Source organism: Corythoichthys intestinalis, chromosome 4 (assembly GCF_030265065.1).
Source record: "Corythoichthys intestinalis isolate RoL2023-P3 chromosome 4, ASM3026506v1, whole genome shotgun sequence".
Lineage (NCBI taxonomy): Eukaryota > Metazoa > Chordata > Actinopteri > Syngnathiformes > Syngnathidae > Corythoichthys > Corythoichthys intestinalis.
In genome coordinates this window covers 6235311-6261799 of record NC_080398.1, presented here as the reverse complement: position 1 = coordinate 6261799, position 26489 = coordinate 6235311, and the positions used below count along the sequence as shown (strand labels likewise).

At 39.6% G+C, this 26489-nt stretch overlaps 1 protein-coding gene across 1 annotated transcript; it reads right to left on the bottom strand.

The window, feature by feature from the left end:
• Window positions 1-1477: 1477 nt before the first annotated feature.
• Window positions 1478-26232, bottom strand: rab11al (RAB11a, member RAS oncogene family, like). The gene is made up of 5 exons (XM_057833792.1): window positions 26009-26232; window positions 15339-15534; window positions 11947-12140; window positions 11792-11872; window positions 1478-5494 (listed from the first exon to the last, which is right to left on the bottom strand). The coding sequence occupies exons 1-5, from the start codon at window positions 26046-26048 to the stop codon at window positions 5355-5357; spliced, it is 651 nt and encodes a 216-aa protein (XP_057689775.1). The 5' UTR covers window positions 26049-26232; the 3' UTR covers window positions 1478-5354.
• Between the last annotated feature and the right edge of the window lie 257 nt (window positions 26233-26489).

The following is a 26489-nucleotide window of genomic DNA, read 5'->3' as shown; positions in this document are numbered from 1 at the left end:
AGTTATGTGTAAATAAATTGTTACTTTGCTATCAAAAGCTCAATTTGCTTATGTTATTTTGTAAAAGTAAAATATTACTCAGATGTTTGTGATGTAATTAAAGCAAAAAATAGCTGTGTTAAAGTCACATTTATATTTGAAATGTATGCTTTCACAAAAAGCTCAATTTCTGTTTTTTCAACAGAAAATTGCTCAAACTAAGCTATTTTCTAATGCTGATTTCTGAAGAATGGAAAAAGATATGAACCTACTTTTTTTCCTGCTGAAAGAAAAGGGTCTAATCTTTCTTTTGGTGGGTTCCATGTTTATATAACAATAGGGCTGTCAAAATTACCGCGTTAACGCGCAGTAATGAATTTTTTAAATTAATCACGTTAAAATATTTGACGCAATGAATGCACATGTCCCGCTCAGAAAGTATTCTGCCTTTTAGTAAGTTTTACAGCAAGACATTTTGTGCTGTCCAACAGTGAACTCTTGTGGTCGCTTTGCGACATGGTTTATTGTTTTCTTTTCAGTGCATTATGGCTGCACGACGTCTCGGGCTGATAATGTTGTGCTAATATGATCCTTGGACAAGATTTGTCCGTAAGTATGGTTGTTGTAAAGAATGTACATATTATGTTAGTAAGCGAAATGTTATATTTTTTGTATGAGATGCTTTTTGTTTATGATTAGTGAACCTGTATAGCGTGCTAAGCTAACGTTGTTGCTAATGCAATGCTTGTGGTTTGAGGCCATTTTATTAATAAATCAGATGAAAGAGGAAGAAGTCTAATTATTAAGGCGTCGTTCACTAGCTGTCTAGCTTTGGCAAAAGTAGACGCTTCGGAGTGAGGACAGCATAGACAGATTTAAATGACGGTAGAGTGAAATGCCCACTACAGTCCTTTTGTACCGTATGTTGAATGTATATATATCCATCTTGTGTCTTATCTTTCCATTCCAACAATTTATATTACAGAATATATATATAATTTACAGAAAAATATGGCATATTTTATAGATGGTTTGAATTGCGATTAATTGCGATTAATTACGATTAATTAATTTTTAAGCTGTAATTAACTCTATTAAAAATTTTAATCGTTTGACAGCCCTAAATAGAACATAATTTTCTGTGGGCCTTGCAAAATCAGTCAAAATCCAGTAAAACGGCCAGGAGCGAAATGGGTTGCACAGGTGAAAATGGCTGGGAGTGAATGAGTTAATAGATTGCTCTTTTTACTTAACAAAAATGAAAAATACAACACCAAATCAAGTTGATGCTTGTTTTTGAACTGGAAAAAATGTTGCATCCAATTTAACACTGTTAGTTTGAACGCCGACTTCCACCGACTGCACGTCAATGACGTCATCTGTCACATTAAAAACAAATTAGCATTCAACAAAGTCAAATCTAAGAGGTACAAAGTTGTCATTAGTGGAAAAATAAAATCCATCCGCTCGGAAGCTCCTCAAAAAGACACACCCGACGCTCTATTACAAATCAGATTTATTTGTACATATGCAGTCCAATATACATATTTCAATCTTATTCTTATTAAAAAAGCTTCATCCTACACCCACGCATGCACATGGGCGCATTTTGTGCAATTTCAAATCTAGCCCTTTACTAACAACCTGTCTGCCTTTATTAAAAAAAAAAAAAACAACAACAAAAAAAAAACCGCAAGGCATCATTTTAAAAATAAAAGACTAGTGTTGCACCAATACCATTTTTATGGCTTCCGATACCAATTCCAACACCTACTGTGCGTATCGACTAATGCCGATACGGTGCCGATTCCACTTTTTTAAAAATGCTAAATAATCACTTGAACGGAAAGTAATAGATGTCCATTTATCCATGTGAAGCGGGAGGTTTGGCAACATTCACTGCCACCCTCCTGCTCCAAATGGATTGGACATCTACTAGTGATTGAATCATTTCTATTCATGGCAGAAGCATGGAAAAATTACAACCTACGAACGTGGCCGTCATGTGGCAACGTGCCTATCAAAGTCTATCAAATTAAGACAAAACTAACTTATTTCTTTAAAATATTTTATCAATGTCAAAGCGTCTGTTATCTATCGATTGACGGCCATAAATGTCCAATCAATTTGATGTTGGAGGGCTGGCTCGTCCGTTCGCTGCCACCTTTCCCGCTTCAAATGGATTGGACGTCTACTTGTGATAGAATCATTTCTATTCATGGCAGAAGCATGAAAAGACCTTTCATTGCCCCTACCAACATGGCCGCCGTGTGGCAACGTTCCCATCAACGTCAATGCGTTGACATTCAAATTAAGACATAACTAGCTTATTTCTTGAAAATGTATTTGCTGACTGGCTTCCATTGACGGCCATAGATGTCCAATCCATTTGAAGCGGGAGGGTTGGCTTGTTCATTCACTGCCACTCTAGTGCTTCAAATGGATTGGACGTCTACTTGTGATAAACTCTTTGCAATTGATGGCATGAAAATACCTTTATTGCCACTACCAAAATGGCCTCAGATCGGCCATGTTGGTAAGGGTAATGTTGCCATGAACGTCAATGCATTGTCATTCAAATTAAGTCATAACTAGCTTATTCCTCAACTGATTTTTAAAAGTTTAAAAGTACATTGACAGCCATAGACGTCCAATCCATTTGTAGAGGGAGGTCTGGGAACGATGGAACGTTCATTTGCCAGAGAAGACCTTTCATCGCCTTCACGGCAGCCATGTTGGTAGGGGCGAGGTTCCCATCCAAGTCAATGCGCAGACATTAAAACCAAGTCATAACCATCTTATTTCTCAATCAAATATTTTTCTATCAATGTCAAAGCATCTACTATTTCCTGCCATTGATAGTGCTAGACGTCCAATCCGTTTGAAGTGGGAGAGGTGGCAGAGACGCACCCTCCCGCTTCATATGGATTGGACGTCTACTTTTGATAAACTTATTGCAATTCACTGAAGAATGAATGGACGCCACACAATTGGACGTCTAATCAATCTTGGGAAGTACAACAAACAGTCCTTTGTTAGGGTGGTGTGCGTAGCTGGCGGCCATCTTGGGTAGGGTTGGAAATTAGATCTGGAAAAGTACATATTACGCGGCATCGGCACGTTATTACTTCTCTATACCGATGACATTATTTTAGTCCTGTCTCGGTACCGATACCGGTGCAACACTAGTTAAGACAAAGCAGTAAAAAGGGTCTCTGGTATTTACATTAAGAAAAACCATTGGGGGGTTGGCATCCCCCTAAAGAAGCCCCCTAAATCCTGAAAAAGCCAGACTAGGATCCAGCATGTGTGTTTCACTCACTGGCTGCCATTGATGGCGATAGATTTAATCCGTTTGGAGTGCCAGGTCGGATGTCTATCAGCGTCGACGGTAGCCAATGAGGTAAAAGTAGAAAATCTAGTGTTGAATAAATATTTTGGAGTGAAACATGGAATAATATTCCGGTGATCTAATCTTGATTTTGGCAACTTTTGTATATGTTTTTGTTTAACCCTCCTGTTGGTTGAAGTGAACGTTAACTCATGCACTGGGAAAATATAGCTTGGACGTCGATCGCCGTCAATGGTGCGCACTACAAATAATCTGGTGCGCACTAGGAACAATCTGGTAAACATTAGCATTATATACTATTTAAACTACCGGCCTTTTGCTCTGCAAGTAGGCCAATTGTTCTTTTGTAAGATCTGCATTTATTTATTTTGTATATCGTTTGAGTGGTAAAAATGATAACACAGGATTTAGTTGAGCTTTACTTCAAAAGAATATTGATAACTTGCATGGCAAACGTCCGCTAGCTTAATTGCTATATAATGCTAACATTTACTAGCTAGTCTGTAGCGCGCACCAGGCTGTGCCTAGCGCGCACCAGGCGGTCTTCAGAGCGCACCAGATAGTTTGTAGCGCGCACCAAATAGTTTGTAGCGCGCACCAAATAGTTTGTAGCGCACACCAGGCAGCTTCTGGCGCGCACCAGGCAGCTTCTGGCGCGCACCAGGCAGCTTCTGGCATGCACCAGGCAGCTTCTGGCACCCACCAGGCGGTCCGTAGCGCGCACCCACCAGGCGGTCCGTAGCGCGCACCAGATAGTCCCTAGCGCGCACCAGATAGTCCCTAGCGCGCACCAGATAGTCCCTAGCGCGCACCAGATAGTCTCTAGCGCGCACCATATAGTCTCTAGCGCGCACCATATAGTCTCTAGCGCGCACCAAATAGTCCCTAGCGCGCACCAAATAGTTTGTAGCGCGCACCAAATAGTTTGTAGCGCGCACCAGGCGGTCTCTAGCTTGCACCAGGCGGTCTCTAGCGCGCATCAGATAGTTTCAAGCGCGCATCAGATTGTTCCTAGCGCGCACCAGTTTCTAGCGCACACCAGATAGTCCCCAGCGCGTACCAGATAGTTTCTAATGCGCACCACATAGTTTGGAGCGCGCACCACATAGTTTGGAGCGCGCACCACATAGTTTGGAGCGCGCACCAGATAGTTTCTAGCGCGCACCAGATAGTTTCTAGCGTGCACCAGATCGTTTCTAGCGTGCACCAGATAGTTTCTAGCGTGCAGCCGATTTTTTCTAGTGTGCACCAGATAGTTTTAATTTATTTTATTTTTGGCGATGTCCCTTTACAGATGCCGTAGACCATCTCAACATCTTATGGAAATATATTTGGGGGGAAAAAGTATAGAATTAATTAAAATATATGTACCATATTTTCTGCACTATAAGGCACATCAGAGCATGAGGCGGGGCGCACCAAGAATGAATGGCCTATTTTAAAATGTTTTTCATACATAAGGCGCATCGCATTTTAAGGTGCAGTAGTAGTAGTAGTAGTAGTAGTAGTAGTAGTAGTGGTTGGGGTTGCATTATGCATCCACGAGATGGAGCTGGGCTAAAGGTAATTTCATGCAATGATTAACCAATATTGATACATATATAAAGCTCCTTATAGTGCGGAAAATACAGTACTCATTAAATTTTAAATTTACAAGTGTTATTTAATTTTTAATTTGAAATAAAACTTGGGAATTTTACCTCTTTACTGTTAGGCCGAAACCCTTTTACGAGCAACTACGGTACATTTCACAATTTGAACAATCATATTTTGCTGCTGATGACAGCAGTTTGATTACTAACTACCACAACACATACTCTATGAACAGCAGCCATTATAGAGCTACGAGGATTCCGCCCGACAGCGACGACTTTCAAATTATTTTGGATTTTTTTTTTTGGTCCGTCCCTGAGAAAGCAACATAACAAGAGGGTTAAACACCAACAGCCGCCCTACGATAGTCCTTGTGAAGAAGTGAGATCGACCCATGGTCTTTCCCTGTTTATCTGCCTTTTTCTAATTGTCAGTTGTTCTGGCAGCACATGCCCTTGTTGGACGAGTTCTGGGTGGGCTCTACCGTGATGGGAACCACGTTGGAAGCGGGCGAGAAGTCCGAGTCGCTGCGGCCCGACATCTGCCGCTGTGACACGATGTTGTAAATGGCTGGGAGACACAGAAAACAGGTCAAGTTACGCGTGGAAAAGACTTATATTCACTGATAGTATTCAAAGAGTTTGAATGGATCGGTCGCTGTATTTGAAGCGGCGCTACAGCTGAGGCAATCCGCTTTCAAGAGGTGATTAACTCAATTTCAGCAGAGCTGGACATCACATGTCTCCACTGATGTGAACTAATATGAAGCAGGTGCGGAGGCTGCCATTGAGGGTTGCTTTGTGGTGGCCTCAGCGCACCCACTGACACGCTGGACAGCACTATTATGTGGATGTTGCTGCCATCTACAGGTGGATGAGAGATGGTGCCCAACTACAAGTGATTGAGAACTACAGCGGTACCTCTACTTAAAAAATTAATTGGTTCTGGAAGTAGTTTAACTTGAAAATTCTGTAAGTAGAGATACGTTTTCCCATGTAAATGTCCTAATCTGTTCCAAGCCCCCCAAAATTCAGACACAAATCTTTTATAAAGCATAAAAATGCACCAAAACATATAATAAATACATGTTACAATTAGATTATTGCAAAATAAACAAAGAGTTGTGCATCGTGTAAAAAAATAAAGAATGAAAATGATGGTCATTTACCGTTTAACTGTGGTCATCAATCACCAATTGTTTCAATTTTTGCACAAATTCATCGGCGGCTTTGTGGTCAGTGCTACTTGCCTCACCATGCCAAACAACAGTGAATTCCGGTCCTCTTTTTGAACTTCTCGAAGAGACGGACCGATATCGGCGCCGATATTTGGAGATTTGACATATATCAGGGGTCCCCAACCTTTTTTGCATCACGGACCGGTGTGATTTGGGTCTTTTTTTCACGGACCGCTGTTCTGACAAATTTTGCAACCCATCAAAAATTGCAAGGATGCAGTTCTGCGCATGCGTGTAACGTTAAACATGGCCGCATATGCAGTGATTCCAAAGTAAACACTATAAACTTTCTTTAAAAAAAGGAATATTAACTTACGTTTGATCATGGAAGGACATGTAGAAAAGTTGTCCTCAGATACATCCTGCCATGTTAGCTGCACACAACTGCACATCGTTCTCTCACCATTAACGACTTCGCCTTGTCGTTAAACATTAATTAAGAAGCCCACTTCACAAAGATACGATGTTAGAAATTGTAGCAAGGTTTTCAATGCTCTCGTAGCAATGTCAGGATATTCCGGAATGACTTTAATCCAGAACCTTGGTAGAGTTGTCTCAAATGTACGTTTAAGGTCGCCGTCATTTGTAGAGATGTGCGAAATTTCCGATTCTTAGATTATTCGCGATTCTGCCGTGGAAGATTCGAGAACGATTCACAAACTTTCAAATTCCGATTATTGAATTATACCAGGTAAAGCGGAAGTAAAACATAGTCAGCGCGGTCTTTGGGACGCAATGAGGAACAGACCAAGAGTAAATATCATGTTCAACTCATGCCGCTAGATAAAAAAAAAAAAAAACAATCATACCTGACTGCGGCCGACAGCCGCTACAAACAACGCCCGGTTGCTAGTTGCTACAAACAAACAGCTACAGTAGATAATATTAGAGCTGGGAATCTTTGGGCACCTAACGATTTGATTACGATTACGATTCAGAGGCTCCGATTCGATTATAAAACGATTATTGATGCACCCCCCTCCTTTTTTTTTTTTCTTTTTTTTTTTCTTTTTTTCAATGTTTTGTACATTAGTTCCAAAATTGTTCATAAATACTCTCAGGCTAAACCAAACTACTATTTATGTATCAAGTTAACATATAGCAGTAAAAAAATATACAAAAATAACAGTAAATAAAAAACTCCAGTCCCCATTCTGTATCAGCAGTTTTAAACCACATTCAATTCATTTAATGTTGTGAATCAACCGTTAAAGTTGTTAAAATTGCTCCCGTTATTCCATAATTTCCCTTTTGTCTACTTTCGACATATGAAAGTTTTAAAACTATTTTAAAGATAGATTCAAGTCAATAATTAACTGATTTAGGAGTATTTTAGATCAAATGTTAATTAGGTTTGCTTGGAAGGTTCGCTACAACAGCCTTGCAGGGAAGTGTACTGCTTTAAGATGGCGGCCGTTTACTAATGCCCGCATCTAACTTTTTGTCGGTGTGCTGCAAACGCTGCTGAATCTATATTGCATCTAGTCCTATATAAATGATATCTACCGTAACATTATGTGGATATACTTTGTAGCAGCTTTTGGGCAGCAGTCAGGTATGTTGTTGTGTTTTTTTTTATCTCTTGGCATGAGTTGAGCTAGAGCTGTGAGTTGAGCATTGGCATTACCCGAGGGGCCGGGTAATGAGAAGCATGATGTTTAGCTACTCTCGCTCCGTTGATCATTGACTGCGCGGCGCGCTGAGTGTGTTGTACTTCCGCTTTACTTGGCATATTTCAATAATCGGAATTTGGATGTGTGTGAATCGTTCTCGAATCTTCCACGGCCGAATTGCGAATAATCTAAGAATCGGAAATTTTGCACGCCTCTAGTAGATATCATATATATGTAGAACTAGATGCAAAATGACAGACGACATCGCTATTAGAACATGTATTATTGAACAGAGATGCGAAATGACGGACTTGCCGGCGTTAGTATACAGCCGCCATCTTAAAGCTGTAGACTTCTCTAGAAGGCTCTGTTGTAGCGAATCTAATGAACTTTTTATCTAAAATACTCCGAAATCGGCGAAATCTTGAAGTCCGCCAACAAAGTCTTGAATCTATCTTTAAATGATGAAACTGTTTTAAAACTTTGACATGTGAAAAGACAGAAGGGAAATTACGGAATAACGGGAGTAATTTTAACAACTGTAACGGTTGATTCACAACAATAAATTAATTGAATGTAGTTTAAAGCTGCTGATACAGAATGGGGACTGGAGTATTTTATTTACTGTTATTTTTGTATATTTGTTTACTGTTACATGTTAACTTGATACTGAAATAGTAGTTTGGTTTAGCCTGAGAGGATTTTTGAACAATTTTGGAACTAATGTACAAAACATTTATTTAAAAAAAAAAAAAAAAAAAAAAGGAGGGGGGTGCATCAATAATCGTTTTATAATCGAATCGGAGCCTCTGAATCGTAATCGAATCCCAGCTCTAGTTGTCACGTTTGTTATGGTCCAAGTTGCAGAGCTGCAATAAATATTGACTCAAATGAGTTCAAGAAACGAAATTCTTTGTTTTATGAAGAGTGAAAAAAGCTGAATTTAACACAGACGAAATCATTCGGCCGATCAGAGTGAAATATTACCGAAACAAAATGGTGACGTCACGTAATGGTCGGCAACGGATCGCCACATACGTTTCTTCAACACAACATGGCCGTGTCAATAAAAAAAATATCGTTCTTTATATTATATATATATATATTTAGGGCTGTCAAAATCATCGGGTTAACGGGCGGTAATTAATCTTTTTAATTAATCACGTTAAAATATTTGACGCAATTAACGCAGATGCCCCGCTCAGACATTTAAATGACGGTACAGTGAAACGCTCACTTGTTAATTGTGTTTTATGGAGTTTTGCCGCCCTCTGCTGGCGCTTGGGTGCGACTGATTTTATGGGCTTCAGCACCCATGAACATTGTGTAATTATTGACATCAACAATGGCGGGCTACTAGTTTATTTTTTGATTGAAAATTTAACAAATTTTATTAAAACGAAAACATTAAGAGGGGTTTTAATGTAAAATTTCTATAACTTGTGCTAACATTTATCTTTTAAGAATTACAAGTCTTTCTATCCATGGATCGCTTTAACAGAATGTTAATAATGGTTATGCCATCTTGTTGATTTATTGTTATAATAAACAAATACAGTGCTTATGTACCGTATGTTGAATGTATATATCCATCTTGTGTCTTATCTTTCCATTCCAACAATAATTTACAGAAAAATATGGCATATTTTATAGATGGTTTGAATTGCGATTAATTACGATGAATTAATTTTTAAGCTGTAATTTACTCGATTAAAAATTTTAATCGTTTGACAGCCCTAATATTTTTGTCTCCATCCATGTACCCGTTTATAACACACACCATGATTTTACAAGTTGATTTTGGGGGAAAAAAAGTGCGCGTTATATTCGGGAAATTACGGTACTTATATTCCAATTTGCTAATATGTTTTGAAAAATAAAAATCCTGTTCAATGGAAAAAAAAATGTTTTGTTTTTAAACCCAGATATCTCACAGTAACACATTTTAGAGCTGTAATTGCAATATGTGATACCGTGAAACCATGATATTTTGTCTTAAAGTGATCCTCTAGTTTTAAGACAAGTAATTCTTAAAAGATACATCTTAGTATGAGTTATAATAATTTGACATTAAATCCCTCTTAATGTTTTCGTTTTAATAAAATTTGTAAAATTATTTTAACTGATTGTTCGCCATGGTTGTTGACGTCGCAGTGCTGTGACGTCACAAATCCCGCTGCCGGACTTCAGCGTGTCATTCATTAGCAACATCTCGTCAGTTCGTCCCTTCCAATTTGAACCAGAGCGGAAAAGTGAAGAGCAGGACAGCACTGTCGGTCGTTCACAAGACGAGCAGCAAAGGCGAAATGCAGAGCAAGAAATACCTGATGAGGCAAGAGTTGGGCTAAACTTCTGGTGTACTTGCGGCAAGTGCATCTCGATGACAACGGAGCGAGAGAGCGTATGTTGTCGAGAACTCAGGTTTTTGTCAGCAGATCTTCAAGGTGAGTTATTGCGTCATCAAACTCATTCCAATATAATTGTGTAGATTGTTAGCATCCGGAGCTGTCGTATGCTTTACATAGAGTACAGGCCAAAACACATTGGCATTCGTGCCTTTTTATTTTCTTGACCATTGACATTATAAACTCTCACTGAAGGCAATAAAACTATGAATGTGTGGCGAGCTAGGGAAGGATGCGGAGTATCAAACCACGGAGCTAATCCGCGTTGTTTTATTGACATTTAGGCTGCAAGAAATAGCAATGTCTGTCTGGCATGCGACCCTCGGAAGGTAACAGTTATTTCCAGCTGTTCCATTCACAAAGTACCCCCCCCAACCACACAACGTGCCAACATAATTTCCGCCGGTGAATTCTGTTATAACTTGCTACAAATGCACACGTGTGTATTGTGTACTTAGAAAAAAGGTGAAATAACTAAAAACGTGTGATATTCTAGTATCTTCAAAGTAGCCACCCTTTTCTCTGATTACTGTTTGGCACTTTTGCCATTCTCGCGATGAGCTTTCAGAGGGAGTCCCCAAAAATGGATTTTGACTTCACATGTATGCCATTCCGGCGATGAGAATTTATTGCTTTATCAATGGGGTTGGGACATTTGTGTTGCATTGAATGAATTGCATTGGACGTGCTTTGATCAGTTTGAGTGGCAGCATCACTCATATTAGCTGAATACTGAACACACACTGCCTGATGAACTGACAGTAGAGGTGAATTATTAGCTTCCTCTGTGACTAGCGGTACGCCCGAAGGTTCGCCTCCCGCTGTAGCGACAGGAGCGGCTTGGGTGCTTAAGAGGGCGGCCAGAGTGTCTCGTCCGTCTCGCTTCATTGCGCGCATTTCACTCGATATCCGAGCAGGCTGAGGCTTCTTGTGCGGGAAAAAAGTTGCAACAGCATTTGGTTTTAGTCTGCACTTATATCTAGCCGCTCCGATGAGATCTTTCATTAGTTGTCATCTACTAAAATCCTCAAACGCGGTAGGAGAAAAATGGCGACAACAAAGCCTTGGTTGTTTGGGAAGATTTGCTTGTCTACAGGCATTTTCCCAAACCTTTCTCCTCTTCTTGTCAACAGGAAATTTGTGGAGACTCGCATCACTCTCCTTGTTTCCATTTGACTCGAAATTGCATCCATAAGCAGCACATCGTGGCATTTTACTTCGCGAGTTAAGCCAGTAATACACAGTTGTTGTACACACGGCTACACGATTGGAAAAATATCATCTACGTCATCACTCCGCGCCCGCAGAACATGGCGCCAACTATCGGTCAAAATATGCACTAAATATTATAAAATATTTCCATTGATTTAACATTTTATGTGTTTCTAACGACATATTTTAATACAAGAGAACAATTGTGATTTATTAGAGCCTACATGTCTTTAAAATCGAGGATCACTTTAAGATGATCACACTGTCAAAATCTCATACGGCACATGCCTACTGCTAAAATGGCTTTACTTTAGGGTTGGCAGCATTCCCAGTTTAAATCTATTGGATATCTAACCATCCAAGTCCCTAAAACATGAACAAAAAACATCAGATGACTCACCTGTAAGAATGGTTTGGAAGGCCAGCTCTACATTAGACGAGTCTAACGCCGACGTCTCCAAAAACGACAATCCGTGCTTTTCTGTTACCAAAAAAAAAAAAAAAAAGTCTTATTTTTCGCCCCAAAGTGAGGTGCAGTCGATGAGAACAACATACCCGCAAAGGCCTTCGCTTCGTCGGTCGGCACGGCCCGGAGGTGTCGCAGGTCGCTTTTGTTGCCCACCAGCATGATGACGATGTTACAGTCGGCGTGGTCTTGCAGCTCCTTCAGCCAGCGCTCGGCGTTTTCATACGTCAGGTGCTTGGCGATGTCGTACACCAGGAGTGCTCCTACTGCTCCGCGGTAGTACCTGAAAAAATATATTTTCGGCTTAACTCCTAAATTCACTATAACTATGTATAAACCATAGGATTAATTTCTAATTTGAATGGAGATGTTATCTAGTTGAAATTTGAACTATAGCATGAAATTTGCAATGTTGTAATCTGAAATGAGTTGTTAGGAATGTAAAACTTTGTTTTGGCATTGGAAGTTAGAAAAGAGCATCAATTATGGTTATTATTTTTTCTATTACTTTTTGGGCTTGCTACCCATCTCACGTGAAAAGTAGGTGTCAATTGGATTCTCCTTAATCTATAAAATGATCAGTTTTGATTGTCATTTTTGTATATGGTGTTTTTGTATGACCCCCCCCCCCCCCCCCCCCCCCACAGTAAACCTTTATACTGTGTAAATATGATCATTTTGACTGTCATTTTTTTTGTATGGTGTTAGTTTTTTTATTATCCTGTTTTTCCCCCACTGGAAACTAGGGCTGCAGCTATCGCTAATACGCTAATATTTTAGTAGTCGATTAATCGATGGACTAGTTAGTTCGAATAATCGGATAAGGAACATGAAAAATTAAAATATCTGAGCCTCAAACAGTATAAATTAAAAAAAAAAAAAAAAAAAAAGGATTTTGTAAAACAAAAGAACAATTGGCCAACTTAAATAGAAAAAGTCCACTAGCTTCAATGCTATAAAATGCTAGTTTTTTTTTTTTTTTTTACAATGCTCTAAATAAATGGCTCAGACACATATTCCCACAAAAATGGCTAATTATACCTATAAACTAAATTATGAATACATTAAAAAAACATTAGCTCAGACAAAAAAATTAGCTTACGTTGGTCTTAACAGGGAGCAGTTGGATTCAGCCATGTGAAAAGAGGCAGACCAGAAGGCAGTGTATCCACCCTAATAAATAAAACTAAATCCAAACACTTTCAAAATAAACCATTACAACACCACTTTAACTAAACGAATACTCGAGGCAACAAAATTTAATACGAGTATTTTTTTTCTAATCGAATACTCGAGTTAATCGATTAATCGTTGCAGCACTACTGGAAACCTTTATACCATAATTTTTCCCTTATTTTGAATCCTGCAGTTTATAGACCAGTGCGGCTTATTTGTTGATTTATTGGGTTGACAGGTAACAGTTTATTTGACAGTGGCATCATTAGACAGTCATAATTATGACATGACACTCTCATGGGCATTAATATGAATGCATATGACACATGTCATTAAGTGTCAATTTTGTCACTAACTCCATTTATGTTCAGCTCGGATCTTTTATATCCATTCAAAATCATTTGCCGGATGATACAAAATGATATCAATCATAAGCATTTATTAATGCTCATGGCAGTGTCATGTCATAATTATGATGGTTTTATGACAGTCTTATGGCACTACTGTCAAATAAAGTGTTAGCAAATACCATAACTAGCAATTGATGAAACAACTGGAACAGTAACTGCAGAAATAATTAGCACAGAACATGAATTTGGATTGATATTTACATCTGTATCGCTGCAATGCATGCTCGGAGGTATGTTGGAAGACAACAGTGTTGACAGCAGTTTGCAGCAGAGGTCGACTGTCTCCCTTAAGGAAGGAGTGAGTGATGGCCAAATTAAGCTTTTTGACGCAATGGGGTGTCATTTGGTCTTATGACAGTCTTACGATGCCGCTGTCAAATTAAGTGTTACCAGTTAATATCTTTTGGTGTAAAATATCTCATAACACAGTGAGGACAGCTGCAGCTTATAGTCAGTCCAGTGCGGCTTATCTTTGAGTAAATGCAGTTTTTGTGTCAAATTTGGTGGGTGCCTACTGCTTAGTTATAGTCAGCTGCGTCTTATAATACAAAATATTATGGTACATATATGCACAATTTATAACTAGATTTTCATTACAAATAACTTATTTATTTTGATATTTTTTTATTTTTTATACATTCTATGCATATTAAAAATACTTTCATAATGTTTTGTTTTTCGCTTAGTGACCCTCATCTATTATTTATGAATATTATTTATTATTTCCCCCCCACTTTAAACCTTAATATAACTAATGCATATTTAAAAAATAGCTATAATGTCTATTTTTATGTTTTGCAGTCATTGCATTTCATTTTCTCCACAATTTTATACAGTACATTGTTATATTTTTTAATATATATGGTATTTTTGTATAATTTTTACTTTATTAACATCATTTTCCAATGTTAACATATATTATACATATTTTAAAATATATATATGGTAGGGCTGTCAAAATTATCGCGTTAACGGACGGTAATTAATTTTTTAAATTAATCACGTTAAAATATTTGACGCACATGCCCCGCTCAAACAGATTAAAATGACAGCAGAGTGCAATGTACACTTGTTACTTGTGTTTTTTTTGGAGTTTTGTCGCCCTCTGCTGGCGCTTGGGTGCGACTGATTTTATGGGCTTGAGCACCCATGAGCATTGTGTAATTATTGACATCAACGATGGCGGGGTACTAGTTTATTTTTTGATTGAAAATTGTACAAATTTTATCAAAACGAAAACATTAAGAGGGGTTTTAATATAAAATTTCTATAACTTGTACTAACATTTATCTTTTAAGAACTACAAGTCTTTCTATCCATGGATCGCTTTAACAGAATAATGTTAATGCCATCTTGTTGATTTGTTATAATAAAGAAATACAGTACTTATGTACCGTATGTTGAATGTATATATCCATCTTGTGTCTTATCTTTCCATTCCAACAATAATTTACAGAAAAATATGGCATATTTTATAGATGGTTTGAATTACGATTAATTGCGACTAATTACGATTCATTTTTAAGCCGTAATTAACTCGATTAAAAATTTTAATCGTTTGACACCCCAATATATATACGTACATTGCATTACATAAATTCTATGTAAACTATTCTTTTTTAGTTTCATTTTCCTACTTATTTTTTCCCCCACTCTAAGCTATATTAAATACGCAACATTTCAAATTAATTTTCACATGGTTTTTGTTTAATTTCAGTTTCTAATTTACAATTTTTCGAAATCATAATTACTGGTACTTATTTCTTGAATATTTGAATCTCAACGGTTTGCCTGTTGAGATTAATTTAGTAGAACATTTTATCGTTGTCAAAACACAACGTTGAACTGTCTTTGGTTTAAAGTTTTGGTGTTAAAATCAACAATACAAGACTAACGCGGAAGTGATGGCTCGGTATCGCTCCTGTCCAGCCGTGTCCCAGATTTGCGCCTTGATAGTCTTGCCCTCCACTTGGATGCTGCGCGTGGCGAACTCCACGCCGATGGTGCTTTTGCTCTCCAGGTTGAACTCGTTGCGGGTGAAGCGTGAAAGCAGGTTGCTCTTGCCCACGCCCGAGTCGCCGATCAGCACCACTGCCGAAAAATTTTAAAAAAGATGCTTGTAATAAGACACAAAAACATTTAAGGTGCAAATTGAGTGCACCCAATGAAGTAAAAGTAGCAGAGAGTAAGAAAACTACCCTGACCAAACTCCATAGGGAAATTAGCCAATTTAAATCAACACTTGGTGACTTTTCAGTTTTGGTCGATTTTAGCGACGCCGGTGGACAAAAGCGGTAGTGTTTTGCCTTAATGAAGACTGCGTTTCCAATGAGGACCAGTGCACACCCGTAAAGTCTCGTAAAATCATCAACCAACCAAAAACCAGTCTCGGGCTTGGTGGTGGAAATCCTCTCACGAATCTTGCGCTTCATTTTGTGCCGTAAAATGTTCTGTGGAGTTTGCGGGCGAGCTGGTTTTATATTGCTGTTGTTATGCTAGGCTTTTACATTTTATACTTTTACATGGCCTTCTGGATCCCTTTTAAATACAGTAATCTTCATCATTCACAAATGAACCACCTTAGCCTGGATTAAACTAGTTTTATTATCAGAATGTGTATCGCGAACACCCAAAAAGTTACAATATCAGTTTTTTCCAATATTGTTCAGCCCTAGCGCTAACTACACATATGGTTAAAAAAATGTCACACATTGTGATCCTAAGACGAAAACTGTTGCAAATTTTCATCTCGTTCTCGTCTAGTCAGACGACAACTGGCATCCCAAAGCACATTTTTGGCTCGTTATGGTCACGCAATCGTCACAAAAAATTGTTTGTTGACGAAATATTTTCGTTTTCATCATCACTGACAAAAACAACACTGTCTGCCAGTCTTTTCCAATTCAAATAGATAGGATAGATCTATTGCCGTCAATGGGAGCCTATCAATTAATGTATTGAAATGTGAAACAATTTATTCTGTCTAATCATTAGCATAAAAAAAAAACACAACTTGCGTTTATTAACACATTTGAGACCCAATTAAAAACAGCCTGTTTTCCCAATGGCGTCCCACAGGGATCAATGCAAGAACCAAGAAACATCCTGAAAAATAGAGAATATGGCAGCTTTTTTTCCCCAATTATCGTTCAGCCCTATTGCTAACTACACATATAGTAAGAAAATGTCACACATTGTGATCTTAAGACGGAAACTATTGCAAATTTTCATCTCGTTCTCGTCTAGTCAGAAAACAACTGGCATCCATGTTTTAGTCTCCCAAGAAACATTTTTGGCTCGTTATGGTCACGTAATCGTCACGAAAAAATTGCTTGTTGACGAAATATTGTTTTCATCATCGCTGAGGAAAACAATACTGTCTGCCAGTCTTTTCAAATTGAAATGGATTGGACATCTATTGCCGTCAATGGCAGCCTATCAATTAATGTGATAAAATGTGAAACAATTTATCCAGTCTAATCATTTGCATCCAAAAAAACCCTTGCGTTTATTAACACTTTTTGAGATCCAATGAAAAACAGCCCGTTTTCCCAATGGCGTCCTACGGGGATCAATGCGAGAACCATGAAAAATCCTGAAGAATATAAAATCTGGCAGCTTTTTTTCCCCAATATCGTTCAGCCCTAGTGCTAACTACACATATGGTAAGAAAATGTCACACTTTGTGATCTTAAGACGGAAACTATTGCAAATTTTCATCTCGTTCTCATCTAGTCAGACGGCAACTGGCATCCATGTTTTAGTCTCCCAAGACAAATTTTTGTCTCCTTATTGTCACGTAATCGTCACGAAAAAATTGCTTGTTGACGAAATATTTTGTTTTCATCATCGCGGACGAAAACAATGCTGTCTGCCAGTCTTTTCCAATTCAAATGGATTGGACATCTATCGCCGTCAAAAGCAGCCTATCAATTAATGTGATAAAATATGAAACAATTTATCCTGTCTTATCATTTGCATACAAAAAAAACCCCTTGTGTTTATTAACACATTTGAGATCCAATTAAAAACAGCCTGTTTTCCCAATGGCGTCCCACAGGGATCAATGCGAGAACCATGACAAATCCTGAAGAATATAAAATATGGCAGCTTTTTTTCCTGATGATCACAACTCTTTCTTTCTTCATATGTGGTCTGATTGAACTCCACCTAATCGTTTTTAAGAAAATAAAAATCATTTGGAGGATTACAGGGCGGGACTCAATGCGGGCTAATCCGACCAAACAGGTTGATCCTCCGTAACTCGCGTGATCATCTCCGCCGCTTTTGGCAATAATAGTGGATGTTTTGATATCGGCGCAGTCAGGAAAGCCTGGCGTCTTTTGTTGTGGGGAAGGCCAATGGGCGTGAAACAGCGACGTCATAGCGCTCGGCTAACGCTCGTTCCACCTAATGTTCGGGACAAATGTTAGCGACTTTGGTGTCTGAATGTGATCAGGTTTGTTTGTCAATGTGGCTGCTGCAAGTCGGACGTTGAGCTTCCTATTTCCTAACTGGTTGACTCACTTGAAGAAAAAAAAAATCAGAATATGAGGAACTCTGTGGCACCGGATGAAATCATGACTCATTTTTGGAGAAGTACCTTCCGAAGCGATAAATGGTGTACTATGTAATATATTTTTTTAGGCCTGGGTGATAAATCTATTTCATAAGGAAAAAAACATTCATTTATTCATTTTCAAGGCCACGGGGGTGCTGTAGCCTATCCCAGCTAACCAAGGGCAGTCGGTGAGGTACACCCCGAATTGGTTGCCAGCCAATTGCAGGGCACAACGAGATGAACAACCATTCACGCACACACTCATACCTAGGGACAATTTGGAGTGTTTGATGTTTTGGGGATGTGGAAGGAAACTGGAGTACCCGGGGTAAACCCACACGGGTGGGGTGGGGTGGGGGGGACTATTTTTAAAATGTTATTAAATAAATATTTATATATTTTTACATCATTTTATGATTTAATATAAAAATATAATAAGACATTGGTTGACATTTCAGGTTTCTAATACTGATCCCTGTGGGACACCATCAGGAAATAGATTGCACTTAAGTGTTTGATCAAAAAATATACATACAGTATAAATTAGAGATCAACTGATGCTACCATGCATGTTTTTTTTTGCTTTTATCCAGGAATCGAGGCTCTTTTACGTCTATATTTATAAAGAATTCAGGGATTTAAGCATTCATTCACAAAAATTTTCAACGGAAAAAGCTCTTTGTGTTTCCACTCGGTCAGCTTTGACGGAGATATGCCCCCATGAATCCGATCCGTGCCCCGTCAATACATTATGAAGTCTAGGACGCACTGGGACACATCATCAGTGATGTGCCTGAGATCAACGAGGGTTTCGGGTCTTCCAACATCATACCCCCTCCCTCAGGTGACCCAACCAGGGTTGATCAGACCTTGGCTTGTGTCCCAGTAGCATTGGCCCACAGATCGCTCCTCCTGATCCATAGCCATGGAGAAGCTCTCTCTGCTGCCTCCATGGTGGTCTTGATGGCCTTCCTCTTCTCAGCACCTGTGATGCCCAGAACTGTGAGCACCTTGCATCGTGAGCGGCCCGCAAAGCCTCGACACCCCACTTCAATGGGCTCACAGTGTGCCTTACAGCCTCCTCTCTGGCATTGCTCGACGAGCTCCTGGTACTTCCGCTCGTTCGCCTCCTCTATACGCTCCTCCCAGGGAACTGTCAGTTCTATCATTAGCACCTGCCTTGAAGATACTGACTAAAGTACCATGTCAGGTCTCAATGACGTTGTTGTAATTTGGTCTGGAAAATTGAGCTGTTTGCCCAAGTCCACTTGTAGAACCCAGTCCAATGCTTAGGTGTGGAGCCCAGCAGCTGATTTGGGCTGTGACTGAGGCTGCTCTCCAGCCCTGACAAAGGCGAGTCTCCTCTTGTCCGGTTGTCGTTTGCTGCTGTTGTTTTTAGCCACGGCTTTAGCTATGGCTTCAGCAATGGTCTTCAGCATCTGGTCGTGCCGCTCAGCTGCTCGAGATGTGTTCCAGCGAGCCTTTCTTGGAGCACAACCCACACCCCCAAGCCCCAGAGATGGAGATTGGCTGGGTTCGGTTTGCCTGGCACAGCCAGACTGTTCTCCCAGTATTTTTCAAACACTGAGATAAAAGTCTGGAACCCAGCCCATTAACGGCCTCTCGAGCAGGTACAAAATCAATCGACAAATCAGATTCGTTTATTTGCGTGATGTGTTCTTAACGAGCAACGTCACTCTTGCGCGTCGGAAGTCGTCTCCACAACAACACAGATGGTGAACAGGAGAGTCGAGAATATGTTCCAATCCATGGTAAAATCAGTTTTAAATTACCAAAAACACATCGACACGAGTCATTGACAACAGTCTGTCTCGCGCTAGCCATGTTGAATAAACTCTGCTCTCCTCGTATGTTTCCTTCCGCGCGCAAGTCCCTCGTCCTGCCATTGTCGCTTTACTAACGTCACGTCTGCCCGTCGCTGATTGGTCCACTCCGCTGTCTGTTTGCTGTGGCTTGCTCCACCCTGGAAATTGTATCCGCTGAATGGTGTCCAGACTCAATAGCTGGAACAGCGGTGAGTCTAGTGTACCAGGCAAGGGTTCGGTAGGACGTCATAGACAGCTTGGACCATGAACTTCATGTGTTGTGGTTCTGCCTACCGGATCTCAGACCAGGTCACCTTCCTCAACAGAGCACCCTCCCAACTTGTCCGTGCGCCCTGCTGCTGCATGCCCACCATCTTGCTGGTTCGTTCCTCCTGAACCTCCGCACGCACCTTTTTCAGGACTAGCTGGTGTTTGTCCTTACCGCATGCCTTCTCTTAGCGAGGTTGGGGAAGGGCTCCAAGCCCAGCACAACCTGTTGCCACTGCACCCACCCAAGCCCTATGCCTCAGTCGAGACTAGGCTACGTCCAGGCTTTCCTGAGCACTCTGCTTCCTTCCAGTTCACACCACGATGCTTGCTGATGCCACATTTGAGTCCCGCTAGAGCAAAGCCTCTCTGGCGCAAGAGACCCTGAACTCCTCATCCAGGCTGCTGAAAGGGAGCTGAAGCTTGTTGGTCTTCCCATACAGTGCAAAGGCTACGAGGAAAACCCATCCATGGGTGGCGATAGGCGTGAAACAAAGTACAAGGTAAGTACGCGATAATATTTCGTTAAAGTCATGGCGTCTTTATTCTGCTCTTTCATGCTCTCACCTCCAGATAGGGCTTTGCTGTTTAAATTCTTTTTTTTAACTCGCTCCCAAAAAACGTATGAATACGTTCTATTTTTAATTGTTTCAGTGTCCCAAAGATGTATAAAATTATGTTGTTGTTTTTTTCCACAGGCGACATCTAGGTTCTGATGCAACTTAGCTCCAAAGCACAATGCTGAAAATCCGTTCTAAAGTAATAAAACTGGCCACTGGACAGCAGTAGCGCATTTGGTAAGACCCGCAACTTGATTCAACAGAACAAAAGGGCAGGCCGCCGGTGGAAGATGACCGAACGGACGTCCAGGATGCCAGGCTGCGGACGACCGAGCAGAACAACTGGGAGGACGCCCGGGATGCCAGGTGCTGGATGACTAAGCAGAACGACTGGGACCACCAGTACAGCGGACCCGCGCCACCATGCTCGGCCGCTCACATCACCCGCCTCCAGTGTTCCGCGACTCAGCCGGAAACGCGCGCAGCCAAACCAGTTCCCCCCAGGAACACAAGTTCCCCAGGCGAACTCCGCCACGAGGCAGAGGTCACCACAATAGAAAGCCTAAAAAAATCCATCTTGATGAGAGGCGTCGATAAGGCAAAAGTTTACCCCGGCTGTCGTGGCCACAACAGCGTCATCTCCCAGTTAAATAGTTTAGTTATGTGTAAATAAATCGTTACTTTGCTATCAAAAGCTCTATTTGTCTTGTTGTTTACGTTAGTTTTTAAAAGGAAAACATTATTCAGATGTTTGGGATGTCACAAAGCAAAAAATAGCTGTGTTAAAGTCAAAGTTATGTTTGAAATGTATGCTTTTGCAAAAAGCTCAATTTCTGTTTTTTCATCAGAAATTGGAAAATTGCTTAAACTAAGCTATTTTCTAATGCTGATTTCTAAAGAATGGAAAAAAAAAAGATATGAACTTTTTTTCCTGCTAAAAGGAGAGAGTCTAATCTTTCTTTTGGTGGGTTCCATGTTTATATAGCAATAGAACAGAATTTTCTGTGGGCCGTGCAAAATCAGTCAAAATCCAATAAAACGGCCTGGAGTGAAGGGGTTGCACTGGTGAAAATGGCTGGGAGTGAATGAGTTAAGCACTCCAAATGTAATATTTATGTTAAGTTTTAAACATGTTACTGTCCCACTGAATTATTTTTATACAAGAGTAATGTCGAAAAATGCTTGTCTTTATTCGAGTCCACTCAAATCCGCTCAAGCTGCTCAAGCTGCTCACTTACACACAATAAGTTGCCACAGCAAACGTTTAACAAGCTATATGATGATATTAGAGCTGAAACGAATACTCGAGCAACTCGAGTTTAAAAACTGATCCGAGTAATTTTATTCACCTAGAGTAATCGTTTATTTTGACAGCTCTAAGCATCACGTTTTGCTCGGACTACTTTTAATGCGGGACAACGCGCTGATGTCAAGTGCGTAGAGGAAGAAGCAAAAAAAAGAAAAAAAAACTTACTGCAGCCGACAGCAGCTACAAACGACGCCGACGTTGCTAAATACTAGCCCGCACGATGCTACGTTGGTAGCAGGAAGCGTCTGATGAGTCTCATAGAGATCACATGTATGTTGAACTAGATGCGAATGACAGACTCGGCCGCGGCTGGGCAGCGTTAGTAAACAGCCGCCATCTTAAAACAGTAGAGCGCTAAACGCTAATAAAGAGCGCTAAGCGCTAATAAATAAGATTAACGTAACTGTCACTAGCTCAAGTAACGTTAGCCCTGCGGAGGGCTAGGTTTCTATTAAAATTATGGCCACTTTCGATGCGTGGCTAACGTGTCTTACATACAGGCTTTAACATAACATAGCGTTGTGGAGTGATGAGGGTGTAAAATAAAAACTCAATTATGCTAACTATCAATTTTAGCTCAGTAGTCATTGCTGGATAAAACACCAAGTAGCACTGGTCCCTAATGTGCTCCAATACAGCCTGTATCATACATTTATTTTGAACACTGCAAAAACTCAAAATCCTATCATGATTGACAGTTTAGACCAACTTAAAACTTAACTAGAACTTAAAAATGGCTTGACACAAATAGAAATTCAATTGAAACACGTGGGGAAAAATCCTTTTAAGTGATGTTTGTTATCAAGCGTAACGACATTTTTAGGTGTATATATATATATATATATATATATATATATATACTAGGGCTGTCAAAATTATCGCATTGACTGGCGTTAATTAATTTTTTAAATTAATCACGTTAAAATATTTGACGCAATTAATGCAGATGTCCTGCTCAGACAGATTTAAATGACAGTTCAGTGAAACGCTCACTTGTCTATTATGGAGTTTTGCTGCCCTCTGCCGGCGTTTGGGTGCGACTGACTTTATAGGCTTCAGCACCCATTACATTGTGTAAGTAATTATTGACATCAACAATGGCGGGCTACTAGTTTATTTTTTGATTGAAAATTTTACAAATTTTATTAAAACGAAAACATTAAGAGGGGCTTTAATATAAAATTTCAATAACTTGCACTAAAATTTATCTTTTAAGAACTACAAGCCTTGTGCCCTGCGATTGGCTGGCAACCAGTTCAGGGTGTCCCCTGCCTACTGCCCGTAGTTAGCTGGGATAGGCTCCGGCACCTCCGCGACCCTCGTGAGGAATAAGCGGCATGGAAGATGAATGAATGAATGAAAAAAGTCTTTCTATCCATGGATCGCTCCAACAGAATGTTAATAATGGTAATGGCATCTTGTTGATTTATTGTTATAATAAACAAATACAGTCCTTATGTACCGTATGTTGAATGTATATATCCATCTTGTGTCTTTTATTTCCATTCCAATAAAAATTTACAGAAAAATATGGCATATTTTATAGATGGTTCGAATTGCGATTAATTGCGATTAATTATGATTAATTAATTTTTAAGCTATAATTAACTCGATTAAAAATTTTAATCGTTTGACAGCCCTAATATATATATATATATATATATATATATTTTTTTTTTAACAAGATCTAAAGGTTTTTTGAGTGAAAGCAGTGAATTTGTCTTTTTTTTTTTAATTCTAGTTACATCTGAGATGCAATTGTTGGCTGTTTTCAACAATATACATCGAAAATAAAGATATTGATTGACTGAAAATGGTTCAAGATTAGATGAAATGTCTTGTTTTCTCATGTATATTTATAATTGCTCTTCACCTAAAAATATATTTGTTTTATCCCATTACTCGATTAATCGATAGAATTTTCAGTCGATTACTAAAATTCAAATAGCTGCAGCCCTAGATGATATACACATGCACCGCTTTGGAAGTTTCGGCTTCCAAGCATCCCTGGTGATATCAAAACTTAACGTCTGTCAATCATCGTTAACTTCAATAAGCAACTCCTGTGCACTGCCAGACCAAGAAAAGCAGCAGGAGACTACGTGACTGGATTTATTTATTTATCTTTTAATTGCGAAAAAAAAAAAAAACTGATGGACTGAGGACGTGAAGTTTGAAGCGCAAACTAGCGAGGGATCACTGTATATTATTTTTGACAATAACATTTTTTTTTTATGCAAGTAAGGATGGCATGTTAGCTTTGAGCTGCACAGCTTTGGACGACTTCCTGTTCTGATGGAGTCCCAACAAGAGGGAAGTTACTCACCGCCCCCCCCCCCCCCAAAGAAACCAATAAAATCTAAACCACCCGACTGTCATGAGCACTTCGCTTCTAGTTTCTTCTAACGCTAGTTGGCAAATCTCATCTTCTCTTTGCTCTTTGTGTAAAACGCGCTCAGGCGCTCACCTGATGCAGGTATTTCCAGTTTGACAACGCTGGCTTGTTTAAGGTTCTTAAGTTCCTCTCTCTCGCTAACGTCAAGGCGCAGCTATAGGCCAGCCTGTCCTTTTAAACGCATTTTTGTGGGTGTAGCAAGACAAAAAGCAGCTGTGCTTGTGCAAGCATTTCAACAAAAGGCATTAAAATGTCCTTTTGTTTTTCCATCTTATCACACTCTGGAAAGTTTTGAACGAGTGAAAAAAAGATCGGGGTTAAAAGTTAAGATAGCGTTGTGTATCATGGGGATGGTATGACATCGCAGGATTTCTTTGACTTCAGTCAGGGCGCTAATTTGGCTTCACGGGTCTGAAAATAATCGATGACGAAGAACGGATCTTTGTTAAGACGAATAATCCCACGCGCTTCCATTGAATGGCAATTAAACCTGTGTGTCCACTTTTTGTGGTACTTTAGTTTGGTGCTATGCCAACACTTTAAAACTGTCTTATAGGAAAATTTATGCTGGAGTTTTGGAATGTACAGCGATTTGTAAAGTGGCAGTTGTATTGTTTGCGAGCTCTATTAGTTAAATTTTGTTATAGCGATAAAAAAAAAAAATTGTGGTTTTAATTATTTTTTTCCGGAAAACGAGAAGTACATGACGTCAAATAAAATAACTTTAAACATTAAAATCAATTTCCATAAAATCATTTGGGATTCAAATGGAAAATTCCGCATGAAAAAAAATGGCACAATTGAAATTAAACTCAACTAATTAATCAAGAATTTTTAAGATAAAAAAATCAAATTCACGTAATTAAAATGTCAAAAACGTGCATTTTAAATTTAAAGGGAAAGTGTGAAAAAGTGCTTTAAAAAAAATTACATTTACAAATTAATCTAATTTATAAAATAAGACATTCTAATAAGGAATGTATGTGTGTTCAGTACACAAGCACTTTTCTTAAAAAAAAAAAAATATATATATATATATATATATATAAAGAAATAAGGTACTTCTGAAAACGTAATATCACTCACTGCCAATGACGGCAATAGACGTCCAATCTATTAGGACTACCAGGGCTGTCAGCCTCTCCTAGTTATAATATATGTGATTAAAAACTAGTACTTCCAATAAAAATATAAATTTAAAAAGACCCTACATTTTACAGCAGTTGGTCTTTAAATTAAACACTTTATTGTGTTTTTTACACATATAAACTATCAAATTTAATCATTGACAGTTGTCACATGATGTTATCATGAAGTCCAGTAGGAAGTCGGAGCCTATTTTGTTATATTTTGCTGCATTTAAAGAACCTCGGACTGACCGCCACCACGTCCAAAGATGACGGCGTCGCGACTAGCCTGGACAAGAGGACTCCTAGCTACAACACACTGCGGTTGGCTTAGCTTCTACCAAGTCAGCTTGAAGTAAAATGGCCCGTGGTTCTTTTGGGTCAAGTGCTTACCTGGGAAGCAGCAGGTGCCGTCGCCCTGATAGACGTCAAATCGTCAGGGAGGAAACAACTTTGGCGTCACTCGCGGACAGGTAAACTAGTTACAACAATAGAGGGGAAACAAAATGGAGCGACTCACCTTTGAAGAGATAATCATATTCATCTTCCCGGCCCGTCATAGTTTCTCCTCACTCGACGAGCTAACTACTGTGGCGGGAAACTACGACGAAGGTGGAGAACGTCAAGTCGGTTAAACGTCGTCAGCGGTAGTGTCGTTTTCTCTTCTCCGGGGAAAAAAGGCGAAAGAATGAGGCAAAGTTTGTCGACGTCTTCCTCGTTGTCTCTCCGCTTTCCTGTCACTAGTTGCCACACACAACCGGAGCGGTGGTAGCGGCGGGCTGACGTCAGCGAGTGGGAACGCCTTTGCTTCGCCGCTGTTGGTCCGCGTCCGCCTGACAACTGTCACGCGCCTTGACGTGATTGGTTCGCCGGGGTGTCACTCGTGATTTGGTGTTCCTGTAGATGACGTAGGCGGTTGGGACGCTCAACAGGTGATACTAGCTCACAGTTGGAATTGGGGAGTTTTATAAATGTGAATGAATATTAAAGAAAACATAAGA

What these genes read in the sequence shown, in the direction of transcription:
- rab11al (XM_057833792.1), bottom strand. Translation starts at nt 26,048, where the DNA reads ATGACGGGCCGGGAAGATGAATATGATTATCTCTTCAAAG. An exon ending in TACCGAGCCATCACTTCCGC is followed by an intron (nt 12,141 to 15,338) that starts GTTAGTCTTGTA and finishes ATATTTTTTCAG; the next exon opens with GTACTACCGCGGAGCAGTAG. An exon ending in CTTCCAAACCATTCTTACAG is followed by an intron (nt 5,495 to 11,791) that starts GTGAGTCATCTG and finishes TGTGTCTCCCAG; the next exon opens with CCATTTACAACATCGTGTCA.